The sequence below is a fragment of the Oncorhynchus gorbuscha genome, linkage group LG26 (genome assembly GCF_021184085.1).
Source record: "Oncorhynchus gorbuscha isolate QuinsamMale2020 ecotype Even-year linkage group LG26, OgorEven_v1.0, whole genome shotgun sequence".
Classification (NCBI taxonomy): Eukaryota; Metazoa; Chordata; class Actinopteri; order Salmoniformes; family Salmonidae; genus Oncorhynchus; species Oncorhynchus gorbuscha.
In genome coordinates, this window is record NC_060198.1 from 22,592,895 (window position 1) to 22,606,981 (window position 14,087).

General features: G+C 41.8%; 1 protein-coding gene across 1 annotated transcript in view; it reads left to right on the top strand.

Moving 5' to 3' along the window:
- The window catches only part of LOC124016118 (corticotropin-releasing factor receptor 1-like), a 157,058-nt gene that overhangs the window by 53,377 nt on the left and 89,594 nt on the right, over positions 1-14,087 (top strand). Inside the window, exon 3 of the mRNA XM_046331648.1 lies at positions 12,205-12,258. Coding sequence (XP_046187604.1) covers positions 12,205-12,258 — 54 coding nt within the window. The remainder of the gene's footprint in view (positions 1-12,204; positions 12,259-14,087) is intronic.

The following is a 14,087-nucleotide window of genomic DNA, read 5'->3' on the forward strand; positions in this document are numbered from 1 at the left end:
ACTACATGACAATAGTGTGGGCAGGAGATTTCCATAGGCTGTGGGATCTTTTTGCATGTTTATCAGTTTATCAAGACTGTCTAATCGTCTGTGGTGGTGATGGGACTTAGAGTTGCACCTCAGTTACCCTCCGTATCAATCTAGGAGTAGTCTGTGATGATTGCATATTCTTTTCCATAAGGATTAGTCCTCCCACCCCTCGCACCCTTCACCCCTCACTTTCACTTCAAAGGCCAATCAAAAAGATTATGTGGAGCGATTGCTCTGTGCTGTATGTGTATACGCAGTGTGTTTGAGGACATTGGTGGAGCTCAGATCCGATAAGATCTATGATGGATTATCTCTAAGTTATCAGAGACTGCATGGGGAAGAGATGTCAGGTCATGGAGCACACATCGTACACCCGTCTTTATGGCTTCCAACACTATGAGGGTTTGACTGACAAGATTCAAGACTCATTTGACCTGTAATGAAACAACAGTTTGACCTGTAGCACAAACCTTCAGACAGGTGTACAGTTGGCTGTAGAGGGCTATGAAAGGTGAAGAGCTTAATCATGGAAGCATCGAGAAAATCATGTCAAGCACATTATCTAGTCATATCAAGGATGAAATCATCCATATCTCTCACTCACCATGATAGTGTTTATAATGGGATTCAATGTGAATATGTATCTTTATCACTTCTTTGATTCCTTTTTACCCAGTCTGTTAAAAGATGGTTAGGAGAAAGGATGCCAAATATATTTCCTCTACAGTCGTGGTCAAAAGTTTTTGAGAATGACAGGATCACAAAGTTTGCTGCTTCAGTGTCTTTAGATATTTTTGTCAGATGTTACTATGGAATATTGAAGTATAATTGCAAGCATTTTATAAGTGTCAAGGCTTTTATTGACTATTACATGAAGTTGATGCAAATAGTCAATATTTGCAGTGTTGACCCTTCTTTTTCAAGACCTCTGCAATCCGCCCTGGCATGCTGTCAATTCGTCTGACTAATTAACTTCTGACTGATGGCAGCCCATTCTTGCATAATCAATGCTTAGAATTTGTCAGAATTTGTGGGTTTTTGTTTGTCCACCAGCCTCTTGAGGATTGACCACAAGTTCTCAATGGGATTAAGGTCTGGGGAGTTTCCTGGCAATGGACCCAAACTATTGATGTTTTGATCCCCGAGCCACTTAGTTATCACTTTTGCCTTATGGCAAGTGGCTCCATTATTGTAACGGTTTTCTAGGTGTGGTGAAGGAGAGTCGGACCAAAACGCAGCGTGTAGATTGCGATCCATGTTTAATGAACAAAAAACGTCACACGAATCTAAAATACAAACCCTACAAAACAAAGACCGTTAACGAAAACCAGAACAGCCTATACTAGTGAAACCTAACACAAACCGGAACAAGGACACTAAGGACAATCACCCACGACAAACTCAAAGAATATGGCTGCCTAAATATGGTTCCCAATCAGAGACAATGATAAACACCTGCCTCTGATTGAGAACCACTCCAGACAGCCATAGACTTTGCTAGATCACCCCACTAGCTACAATCCCAATATATACATACCAAAACCCCAAGACAAAACACACCACAATACAAAAACCCCATGCCACACCCTGGCCTGACCCAATACATAAAGATAAACACAAAATACTTTGACCAGGGCGTGACAATTATGCTGGAAAATGCATTGTTTGTCACCAGACTGTTCCTGGATGGTTGATAGAAGTTGCTCTCAGAGGATGTGTTGGTACCATTCTTTATTCATGGCTGTGTTCTTAGGCAAAATTGTGAGTGAGCAAACTCCCTTAGGTGAGAAGCTACCCCACACATGAATGTTCTCAGGATGCTTTACTGTTGGCATGACACAGGACTGATGGTAGCGCTCACCTTGTCTTCTCCAGACAAGCTTTTTCCGGATGCCCTAAACAATCGGAAAGGGGATTCATCAGAGAAAATTACTTTTCCCCAGTCCTCAGCAGTCCAATCCCTGTACCTTTTGCAGAATATCATTCTGTCCCTGATGTTTTTCCTGGAGAGAAGTGGCTTCTTTGCTGCCCTTCTTGACACCAGGCTATATTCCTTCGCCTCATTGTTCATGGAGATACACTCACAGCTGCCTGCTGCCATTCCTGAGTGAGCTCTGTACTGGTGGTGCCCCGATCCTGCAGCTGAATCAACTTAAGGAGAAGGTCCTGGCGCTTGCTGGACTTTCTTGGGCGCCCTGAAGCCTTCTTCACAACAATTGAACCGCTCTCCTTGAAGTTCTTGATGATCCGATAAATGGTTGATTTAGGTGCAATCTTACTGGCAGCAATATCCTTGCCTGTGAATTCCTTTTTGTACAATGCAATGATGAATGTATGCACACATGACTGTAAGTCGCTTTGGATAAAAGCGTCTGCTAAATGGCATATATTATTATTATTATATTATGACGGCATGTGTTTCATTGCAGGTAACCATGATTGCAGAGGAAGAACAATGATTCCAAGCACCACCATCCGTTTGAAGCTTCCAGTCTGTTATTTGTGTGCAATGCACAAAAATAACAATCAATCAGTATGACAGAGTGATCTCCAGCCTTGTCCTCGTCAACACTCACACCTGTGTTTACGAGAGAATCACTGACATGATGTCAGCTCGTCCTTTTCTAGCAAGGCTGAAATGCGGTGGATATGTTTTTTTTTAGGATTCAGTTAATTTGCATGGCAAAAAGGGACTTTGCAATTAATTGATATTCATCTGATCACTCTTCATAACATTCTGGAGTATATGCAAATTTCCATCATACAAACTGAGGCAGCAGAGTCTTTGAAAATGAATATTTGTGTCATTCTCAAAACCTTTGGCTACGACTGTACACTTCATCATACATAGGTTATAGGTTATTTTGTGTCTTTTTCAGAGGAAAAGGTCAGAAATATTGCTGGATTTAGAGTTCACAAATAAAGAAATGTAACCTTTTCTTTCTTCAACTGTCATTCTCATGTCATGGCGTCACCACCTTCTTCTAGAGAACTCTTGGGAAATCAATAATGAAAAAGTTCTGAGATGACACACAACGAATGGGAACACCTCTGTCAGCCATCAGAGTTGTTTTTTCCTTGTCTTTTCAACTTCTAAATGAAAGGGGAAAACACATCTTAGGGATGGGCATGAATGACAAATTACAATGACAAAATACTACTCCAAAATACCCTAAAAACCAACGTATTAAAATAAAATATTATACTTTTGCAAAGTATTGTATTTAGTTAAAATACATGTATTCTGTATTTGTAATTACAAAATTACATCTGCAAGTAGCCAGCCAAACAGCAACAACATTCTCAGTAACAGTTACAGAAACGTCTTACTTGCTATGACTGTGATATTATATATTATTGGTGTTACTCTACCTTAGTTGAATGCACTGTTACTCTGGATAAGAGTGTCTGCTAAATGACCAAAATCTAAAGGTATATGTGAAAATTAACAACTGAAAAGCACACTAGGTATTGTCATAGGTCAAGTTTCAAATCGAATGTTCTAGATATACAGTGCATTCGGAAACTATTCAGACTCTTTGACTTTTTAAATTTTTGTTACGTTACTGGCTTATTCTATAATCGATTAAAAAAATTGATATAAAATCCTAATCTATCTACACACAGTACCTCATAATGACAAAGACATTTTTTTTTGGGGGGGGCATATCAAATTTACTTAAGTATTCAGACCCTTTGTTGAAGCACCTTTGGCAGTGATTACAACATCCAGTCTTTTTGGGTATGATGCTACAAGCTTTGCACACCTGTATTTGCGGAGTTTCCCCCTCTGAAGCTCTGTCGGAGCGTCGCTGCAGAGCGATTTTAAGGTATTTTTAGAGATGTTCGATCGGGTTAAAGTCTGGGCTCTGGCTGGGCCACTCAAGGACATTCGGAGACTTGTCCTGAAGCCACTCTTGCGTTGTCTTGGCTGTGTGCTTAGGGTCGTTGTTCTGTTGGAAGGTGAACCTTTGCTCTCGTCTGAGGTCCTGGGCTCTCTGGAGCAGGTTTTCATGAAATATCTCTCTGTACTTTGCTCCGTTCATCTTTCCGTTGTTCCTGACTAGTCTCCCAGTCCCTGCCGCAAAAAACATCCCCACAGCGTGATGCTACCACCACCATGCCTCACCGTCGGGATGGTGCCAGGTTTCCTCCAAATGTGATGCTTGGCATTCAGGCCATAGAGTTCAATCTTGGTTTCATCAGAGAATCTTGTTTCTCATGGTCAGAGAGTCCTTTAAATGCCTTTTGGCAAACTCCAAGCTGGCTGTCATGTGGCTTCTGTCTGGACACTCTGCCATAAAGGCCTGTAGAGATGGTTGTCCTTCTGGAAGGTTCTCCCATCTCCAAAGAGGAATCTGGAGCTCGGGTTCTTGATCGGGTTCTTGATCACCTCCCTGACCAAAGCCCTTCTCCTCCTAATGCTTAGTCTGGCCGGGGGGCCAAGTCTAGGAAGAGTTTTGGTGGTTCCAAATGTATTTTATTTAAGAATGATTGAGGCCTCAGTGTTCTTGTGGAGCTTCAATGCTGCAGAAATGTTTTGGTACCCTTCCCCATATCTTTGCCTCGACACAATCCTGTCTCGGAGCTCTACGGACAATTCCTTCGACCTCATGGCTTGGTTTTTGCTCTGACATGCACTGTCAACTGTGTTGCCTTATATAGACAGATGTGTGCCTTTCCAAATAATGTCCAATCAATTGAATTTACCACAGGTGGACTCCAATCAAGTTAGAAACAGGAAACAGGATGCGCCTGAGCTCAATTTCGAGTCTCATAGCAAAGGGTCTGAATACTCATGTAAATAAGGTATTTCTGTTTTTAAGTTGTATTACATTTGCAAACATTTAAAAAACATGTCATTACACACTTTACACACTTTGTCATTATGGGGTTTTGAGTGTAGATTGATGAGAAAAAAAAGTTATTTCATCCATTTCAGAATAAGGCTGAAACGTAACAAGGGGTATGAATACTTTCTGAATGCACTGTACATTTAGCAGACCCTCTTATCACACCATAGTGCCATCAGATGTTTGATACCAATGTAGGGTGAAAGGGGACAACAAATTGTGAACAGCTATATAAAAAATGTTATGGAAAAGTATTTTGAAAATAGAAATGACAGACTTCGAAAGTATCTTGTTAGAAAATACATTGGTGTGTAGTTCAGCCCAGTGTAATACAAAATGCAAAATACAAAATGTGACCATCTCTGACGAGACTAAAGCTTTGCAAATACATTGGGGTTCTAAAATTATTGACTCGCTTGAAAAGATGTGCAAAAATGACTGTATAAAATAAATAATTGAAATACTGAGTTACATTGTATGTTCCAAAAAATGGTGGGAAATTATATTATTTTATACCAATACAATTGCTCAGAGAAAGATGTTTTGTTTAACAAGTAATATCTTCTTTTTTTTTATTCAAAAACATAGAGGTCAAAATTATTGACCCCCCTGTTTTCAATACTTCACCTTGCGAAGATGATGGCACTGAGCTGTTGTATGAGTTAGAGAACACACAGCTTAGACCATTCCTCCATACAAACTCCTTCTAGATCCTTGGTACCCTTCGTCTGTGTTTTTGCACCACCCTCTACAATTCAAACCACCAGCTTTCATTGGGTTTCAAGTTCGGAGACTGAGATGGCCAATGCAAAATGTTGATTTTGTGGCCAATTAAAATATTATTTGTGGATTTTGATGTGTGCTTGGGGATATACAAAAAATGTATTACTTGTTAAACAAAATCTACTTCTATGAGTAATTGTATTAGCATAGAACAAAATAAATGTTTGCATACAATATAGCTCAGTATTTTAATAACTTATTATTGCTGAAAGTATTTCTCTGCTACCTTAACTTTAGGTTATAGCCAGTTCAGCAGTTTACGTTGATGCCGAAATATAGTATAGCTGTGCAAAGTTGCTGATGAAGCTGCAGTATTGATGTTGTCTCCCTTGAATAAGCCTGCTAATTGGATGGAAGCCATTCACTACTAATGCAATAAGCTATTTTATTATCCCTTTAAAGATCAAAGGGTTCAGTAACACACACACACACACACACACACACACACACACACACACACACACACACACACACACACACACACACACACACACACACACACACACACACACACACACACACACACACACACACACACACACACACACACACACACACACACACACACACACACACACACACACACACACACACACACACACACACACAGTGCCCAGCTCTTTAATTAGCTACACATGATTTTGAAGGGATATCGAAGGACGAGACACACATTAGCCACTATTTGGTTGCAATGAACAGCTTTGTAGAAAGCAAGAATAATCCATATCCTTTTGATCCACAGGCTTTATGAGCACCCCTTTGACCTAGAAAAAGAAGATACTGTGATAAATTGTTACGAGCAGAGAAAGGAGGTGTACATGGCGGTAGTGGCTTATAATTAAGGTTGTTGCAGTGCTGAGAAAGAACACTCAGGATCTAATAGACAAGCAATTAATGCAGAGAGAACTCATCGACTTTGTTTAACACAATCGTCTCAGCCCACTTCAATAAACTGTTCTAAGAACTGCTGTTTAGAAGTCAGTGCATTGACGGGGGATGGCTGGTGTCAATAGACGTTGACATATCAAACTTGTGGGTGTGTGTGTGTGGGTGTGTGTGTCTGTGTCCATGGTGACTATTCAACAGAACTTCAATGGGGTTATTTACAGCGACGCCCTCACATTATTACTTGCTGCTGTGTAAACGTAATGCATCCAGTAAGATATTAAACAGCCCCCATAATTGTATAACTGGTCGTTTATTCTATAGGCTTTGTCATTCCATTCTCAGGATTCAGAGCATGTTTTCCGATGGATTTGATTTTCCTTTCCACCAATGCTCACCATGTATCCTGCTATCTGCAATAGAGGATGTTTCCTCCCTTTCACATGTCAAAAGAGTACTCTCTCTCTCTCCCTCTTTCTCATTTTCTGTCTCATTCTCTCTCTCCCTGGCTCCATCCATCTCTGATATGTGTGCCCATTAAACAGAGGGAAGCTGAGGGAAAGTATGCGGATCAAACAGTGATTAACATCTCATCTCAGATTTCCTGAATCAGTGTCTGTCTCCCCTTAATGGGCCACTGAAGGCCAAGATGCCACCACGGCCATGATTGATCAATGCTATTACACCAACAAGTTGTTGAATTGGTTGTAGTATTGAACGTCCCCCTTAAAAAAGTTATTTAAATGACCACCATAAGTAATTCCTACATTCTGGCCTATTTGTATGTATCCCTGATTTGTCTGGGTTAGATCTTTTATCTTCAGAGCTTATCCTGTACTCATCACACAGTTACTAATACCTTTCAGTGTGTGGGAGAGAGAGAGCGGTACTGCCTAGCCTGCCTATCCATCAATCATCACAGTAAGCCTATTATTGAGAACAAAAAGCTTGATTTTACCTGAAATGGTGTAAAAAGATGATTGCAATTGTTTTAGGCTCTGTTTCTAACATCTGCAGTTTGCATGAGTCATGGTTTATTAATTGAGCAATAAACTTGTCAAATTGCATCACGCCAGTCAACGGTGACATGAATCACTGGAACGTGTGTGTGGGTTGACCCGTCACATGAATGAATGCGTGAGCACAGCATGTATGTGAGTGGTATGTTTTTTATAACCAGGAAAGTTGACTGAGAACACATTCACAGCAACAACCTGGGGAAGTGTTACAAGCTGGGGATAATTAGGTGGCCATGATGGCAAGATTTGGAATTTAGCCAGAACACTGGGGTTAAACTCTTGAGTGTAGGGGGCAGTAATATGATGTTTGGATGAAAAACGTACCCAAATTAAACTGCCTATTTCTCAGGCCCTCGAATCTAGAATATGCATATAATTGTCAGATTAGGACAGAAAACACTAACCTCTATTTTGAAAGCTCCATGTTCCATAGCCTTCCCTTGCTCCATTCAAATGGATATCAACCAGATTCCTTTTCATATGGCTTCCCCATGGTGTGAACAGTCTTTAGACATAGTTTCAGGCTTTTATTTTAAAAAATGAGTGAGAAAGATCACATCGCGTCATTGTATGGCTGGGTGCCAGCAGCGTTTTGTATGCGCAACAGCTTGGAGCAGCCATTTTCTCTCTCTCTCCTATTGAAGAAGCTACATTCCCGGTTGACATATTATCGATTATATATTGTAAAAACAACCTGAGGATTGATTATTTAAAAAATTGAAATTTTTCTACGAACAATACAGATAATATTTGGAATTTCCGTCTGCGATGTCGTGACCGTTCGAGCCTGTGGATTTCTGAACATAACGCGCCAACCAAATGGAGGTATTTTGGATATAAAAATAATCTTTATGGAACAAAAGGAACATTTATTGTGTAACTGGGTGTCTCTTGAGTGCAAATATCTGAAGATCATCAAAGGTACGCAATTTAATTTATTGCTTTTCTGACTTTCGTGACCAATCTACATGTCTGCTGTTTGTAATATTTTGTCTCCTGAGAGAGATGTCCTTACATAAACGCTTGGTATGCTTTCCCCGAAAAGCTTTATTGAAATCTGACATGCCAGGTGGATTAACAACAAAGTAAGCTGTGTTTTGCTATATTGCACTTGTGATTTCATGAAAATTTAATATTTTTAGTAATTTAATTTGAATTTGGCGCTCTGCAATTCAGTGGTGGTTGACGAAAATGATCCCGCTAACGGGATGGGTGCATCAAGAAGTTAACACCGCTACACTTACAATAATTGCCATGGGATCTTTAATGACCACAGAGAGTCAGAACACATGTGGGCTAGGTATTCCGCTACGTCCCACCTCTACAACATCCGGTGAAATTGCAGAGCGCGAAATTCAAAATAGAAAAATCGTAATATTAAGCATTCATGAAAATACAAGTGTCTTACATCGTTTAAAAGCTTAACATCTTGTTAATCCAACCGCGTTGTCTGATTTCAAAAAGGCTTTACGGCAAAAGCATACCATGTGATTATCTGAGGACAGCGCATACAACAGCATTAAAAACATTTTTCAAACCAGCAGAGGCGTCACAAAAATCAGAAATAGCGATAAAATAAATCACTTACCTTTGAAGATCTTCCTCTATTTGCAATCCCAAGGGTCCCAGCTACACAACAAATGGTTGTTTTGTTCGATAAAGACCTTCCTTATATCCCAAAAAAGTCAGTTTATTTGGTGCATTTGATTCAGTAATCCACCTGTTCCACTCGTTCAACATGCAGACAAAGGAATCCCAAATGTTACGGGTAAAATTCATCCAAACAAGTCAAACAACATTTCTAATCAATCCTCAGGTACCCTAATATGTAAATAAAAGTAAAAGTTAAGATGCAATGTAGTATGTTCAATACCGGAGATAAATAACGAAGTGCGCACCCTCAATCATGCGCGCCACAAGACTGGAGTCCTCATGAGGGACACCTTAGAAAAACTACAACTACTTGCTCATTTAAAAAAACAGGCCTGAAACCCTTTCTAAATACTGTTGCCATCTAGTGGAAGCCATAGGAACTGCAGTCTGGGAGGAATTCCTTTGAATATCCCAGACTAGTGTTGAACTAGCCTGTGTTCTCAAAATTAATTCTAGATGGATTGTCCTCGGGTATTCGCCTGTCATATCAGTTATTATTGTAACAGTTTTCGAAACTTCAGAGTGTTTTCTATACACTGCACCCAATTATATGCATATCCTAGCTTCTGGGCCTGAGTAACAAGCAGTTTACTTTGGGAACGTCAGTCATCCAAACTTCCGAATTCTGCCCCCTAGCCCAAAGAGGTTTTAACATCCCATCTAAAAGACAACACCCTACACAGGGCAATGTCCTCAATAACTGTCCTGGGGTATTGGGATATTTTATTTTAGACCAGAGGAAAGAGTGCATCGCACTGGTCCTCCAACACACTTTTAGTAGGAGCTGGTCTCCCATCCAGAGACTGACCAGGACCAAATCTGCTTAGCTTCAGAGGCAAGCCAGCAAAGGGATGCAGGATGGTATGCTGTTGGCTATTGTTATGGTAGCTGGTTTAGAGGCAACAGTACCATCAGTGCACTGAGGAGTGGCGCCTGTCTCTCGTAGATGTTTGATTTCTTGATAGAGTTTTTGAGACCAGTGTGAAGTGTACACTCTGAGAGCTACAGTAGGGTGACTTTGACCTCTCTTCAGTTGCGTTCAGTCAGCCACACTGGTAGAATGGAGGGCATTGACCTCTGCTACTGTACAGAAGAACGTCATGAGATGGGGCTCGGTCTTTAGAGATGGGTGATATATTAGATTTCCCATTGAATATATACATTACTGTAAAATTGTTTACTGAGATGGAAAACAAATTCAATACTGTGTATCTCTATGGGTTTTCGATGTATCAGAGAGATCACAGGGATCAGCTTGCACTGTATGCCCTGTATAGGTTGCAGGGCATGTTATCTCATTGGCCTGGTCCTTTGACATAATTATTATCTACCCATGCAGAGATTCACTGAACCTGAAAGCTCCCTTAACCAAGGGCATAGGATCACTAGGGGCCTGAAGTCTCTCTGGAATGATTGTCTGAATCCCAAATGGCACCCTACGTAGTGCACTAGTTTTGACCAGGGACCATAGGGTGCAGCTTCTCTAATTATAAACTATTTATAAAGGATAGACTGTCACAAGCCATGTCCAGAGCCTGTTAGGGGAGGATGTTATGGCAATCTTTGTGGAGCGTGGACACAGTCATCACGAGTGAGTACGTCCCCGGGGAGTTCCTCTAGTATAGACTAATTCTGAGGATGGATTGTAGGACTTGTGTTATCAATGTAGTATCCCACATGCTGTGTGTGCTGTCTGTGTGACCTACCCTCTAACTAGTAGACAGCATGTCCTCACAGTGCTCACAGTGTGTGTGTGCATGCATGCTAAGTGCTTGGATACTTTGCATGTGTCTTTCTCTGAACAGAACACAACCGTTTATGCTGAAATCGTGTTCTTGGGACAACTTGTTTTATGTCAGTGGATGGCAGCCACAGAGGCAGTTAGGGGGAACAGACTGAGAACCTAAGAGACACCTTTTGGGGGCTGTGAAAATGCATCGTAACTGTCAACCATCACTTCAACATTTACATGGCCATCTAGCAAGGCCAATGTACCAAACATGAACATGGACTCCCACCAAAACGGGATGTGAATACACCAAAGATACAGCATGTGTCATGGAAAACAGTTAGCAGAGTTTTGAGGATGAAATGGGTTGTGTGTTTGAGCCACTACAGTGTGCTGTGTGACCTCTATATTCCGGTCTGTCCATTCATGTGAGACTGCCTCTGACTTTTATCACCTTATTAAAAAACAGCCCAAACTGCCTGTACTTTATATATATTTGAGTATATATTTGTTTTATTTACATAGACAGCATTCTCTGTCCAGTTGTCCTTTGATCTAAGTTCAGTGAGGGGAATAGAGAAGGTAGACAAGCATGAAATTATGTTTGGAAGGAACTATTTGGCAGTCATGAGTGCTAGGCTTCCTTCATGATGAGATGCGATGTGGGCCTGGCTCAAACGAAACATGCTCCATGGGTGCCAGGTACCCTGCACTATTTGAATAATGCAACTGTACATCAAAGCATATGCCGGAGAGAAAAAGGGAATATTTCCATGTATATATTATGCATAGCATGAAATGAAGTGCTGTGGGAATGTAAGGGGAGAGGAGTGGGATGAGGGTGTGGGTAAGGGGAATGGGGCGTAAGGAATGGTTGGTTACAGAGTGCAGAGCATCATTTGCCTGCAGATGTTAATCTAAGACGATTCCGCTTTTTGTCTCTTGTGTTCCACCTTGTCCGACTGTTTAAATTATTTCACAAGTGTTGCGTTTTGGGTGACAGTTGTCTATGTTGACTGGTAACACCTTTTTAAAGGTCAATGGGGGACAGAATACAAAATAAGATAATTCCAAGACTTATGACATGAGTCTCTTTCTTTTTTTGTTGTCAGCATTGATCAGACACATATCAATCTTCATGTCAAACCTGAATAGGACGATAAATGAATTGTAAATGTCATATGGTTTTATTCATGCGGTTCCTGTATATTTTAGTGGTGCATTAATATCTGATTTTCCTCTTGTGTTTCAGCACGTACGTTGGCACTGGGGAATCTGACCCTCACACCCAGCAATGTCACTGCCGGTGAGTACAGTAGAAGTGTTCCTGTGGTCCCAAAAAGTGTAAGTGTGTATAGCCTGGTGTCGGTTTATGTGTCACTTTTTTGATGCTTTCGCCAAAGGTATGATTCACGGTGTGTAACACCAAAGAGCTGCCTTCATTTAGATAGAGAGAAAACGGGTGTCCGTCCGGGGCTTTATTTGCATTTTCGATCAGAATCCATTTTGTTACATTTTGCTTTTGATTTTTTTGTAAAGAGAATAACGACAAATGTATTGATCATCGTGTTTCAACTTGAATCAAACTCTGGACATTTCATTTGTATCAGTCAAAACTATACAAATCAAATCAAACGTTATTGGTCACATACACATATTTAGCAGATATTATTGTGGGTGCTTGTTTTCATACTTCCACCACTCCCCATTGTGGCAAAATTATTAGGTTGGAAATTGCATTGGGACAATTATATTAGACAATTTAGCCAGTACACTTTATTTTACGGTCCTATTTTTGTTTATATTTGGTTTAATGTCACATCCTGCTGTGCTCTTCCAAAAAAGAAAAATACTGTAATGATCTGGCTAGATCATAAAGGAACAATTGTCCAGACAGAGGTTTGAGTTTACGAATTTACGCTTTTTTAACCCAACTTCACACAGACTACTGTTTGGCCGTAGCCCACGCCAAATAAATGAAAGATAAAACAACCGTGACATTCTCTTGTGAGGACCAGACGTAAGAGAGAGAACAATGGCTAAACATGGTCTTAACTTGCAATGCTCCATCCCCCTTCCAAACCCCCCACCACGCCACGCCACTCCACCAACTGCCAGGATGCCCGGCATCAGAACATTCCAGGCATTCCCGTGATTGGCAAATAGCAGGTTAATTGGCATGTCAGACCCCGCGAACACTGAGTACTGGTAAGTACAACACAACCTACTAATAGCATAAGACATAACACACAGCTGTCTGTACGGGTCACCACCACAAAGTCCCTTGTCCCAGGGAACAAACAGAGTTTCTGAACGAACCCAGAGGTCTCCTTTGCCTGCGTGGCCGTGATGGTCACAGAGTGTCCAGATGTGAAACAAGGGGCTCAGTCTGTGGCAGGGGGCTGCCCCTCTGGGGCCCGGGTTATATAGGGGACAAGGATGTGGGAACGGGGAATGTAGTCCGTGGAACCACGCGGTAACACAGGGGGGGAGACTGGGGGAGTGGGCTTTCTGGAGCCTTGTCTGCAGCATCTGGGGGTGGGTGCCTGAAGAATGTCATTGCCAGAGAGGAGAATTGTGGGGGTCCCTGAGGTTTGGGGAGAAGAGGCCCCTCTGTACGGGGCTAACCTGTCCCGGTGCAGTGCCACCCTTCTCCCCCTGGGAGTACGCTGCACCCGGTAAACAACCTCCCCTACCCTCTCCAGGACACTGCAGGGCCCCACCCAGTGGCTGTCCAACTTGGGGCTTCTGTCTTTCTTTCTTAAGGGACTGTAGACCTAGACCAGCTCCCCAGCCACAAAGTGCCTTCCCCGGGTGTGCACGTCATAGTTCCTCTCCTGCCTCACACCTGGTGAAGGTGTGGGCTGTATCCAGGCAGTCCTGGAGTCTCCGGGCATAGGCTATCCAGGAGCCAACCAAACGCCATCTCTGCAGGGGTGTGGATCTCTCTCCCAAGCATGAGGAGGGCAGGCGTGCAGGAGGTGGAGTCTTGGACAGTGGAGCGGCATGCCATGAGGACCATAGGCAGGTGCTTGTCCCAGTCACGCTGGTGTTTGGCACTGACGATGGCCAGTTGCTGTCCAAGTGTTTTGTTGAAGCGTTCCACAAGGCCATCACTTTAAGGATGGAGAGGAG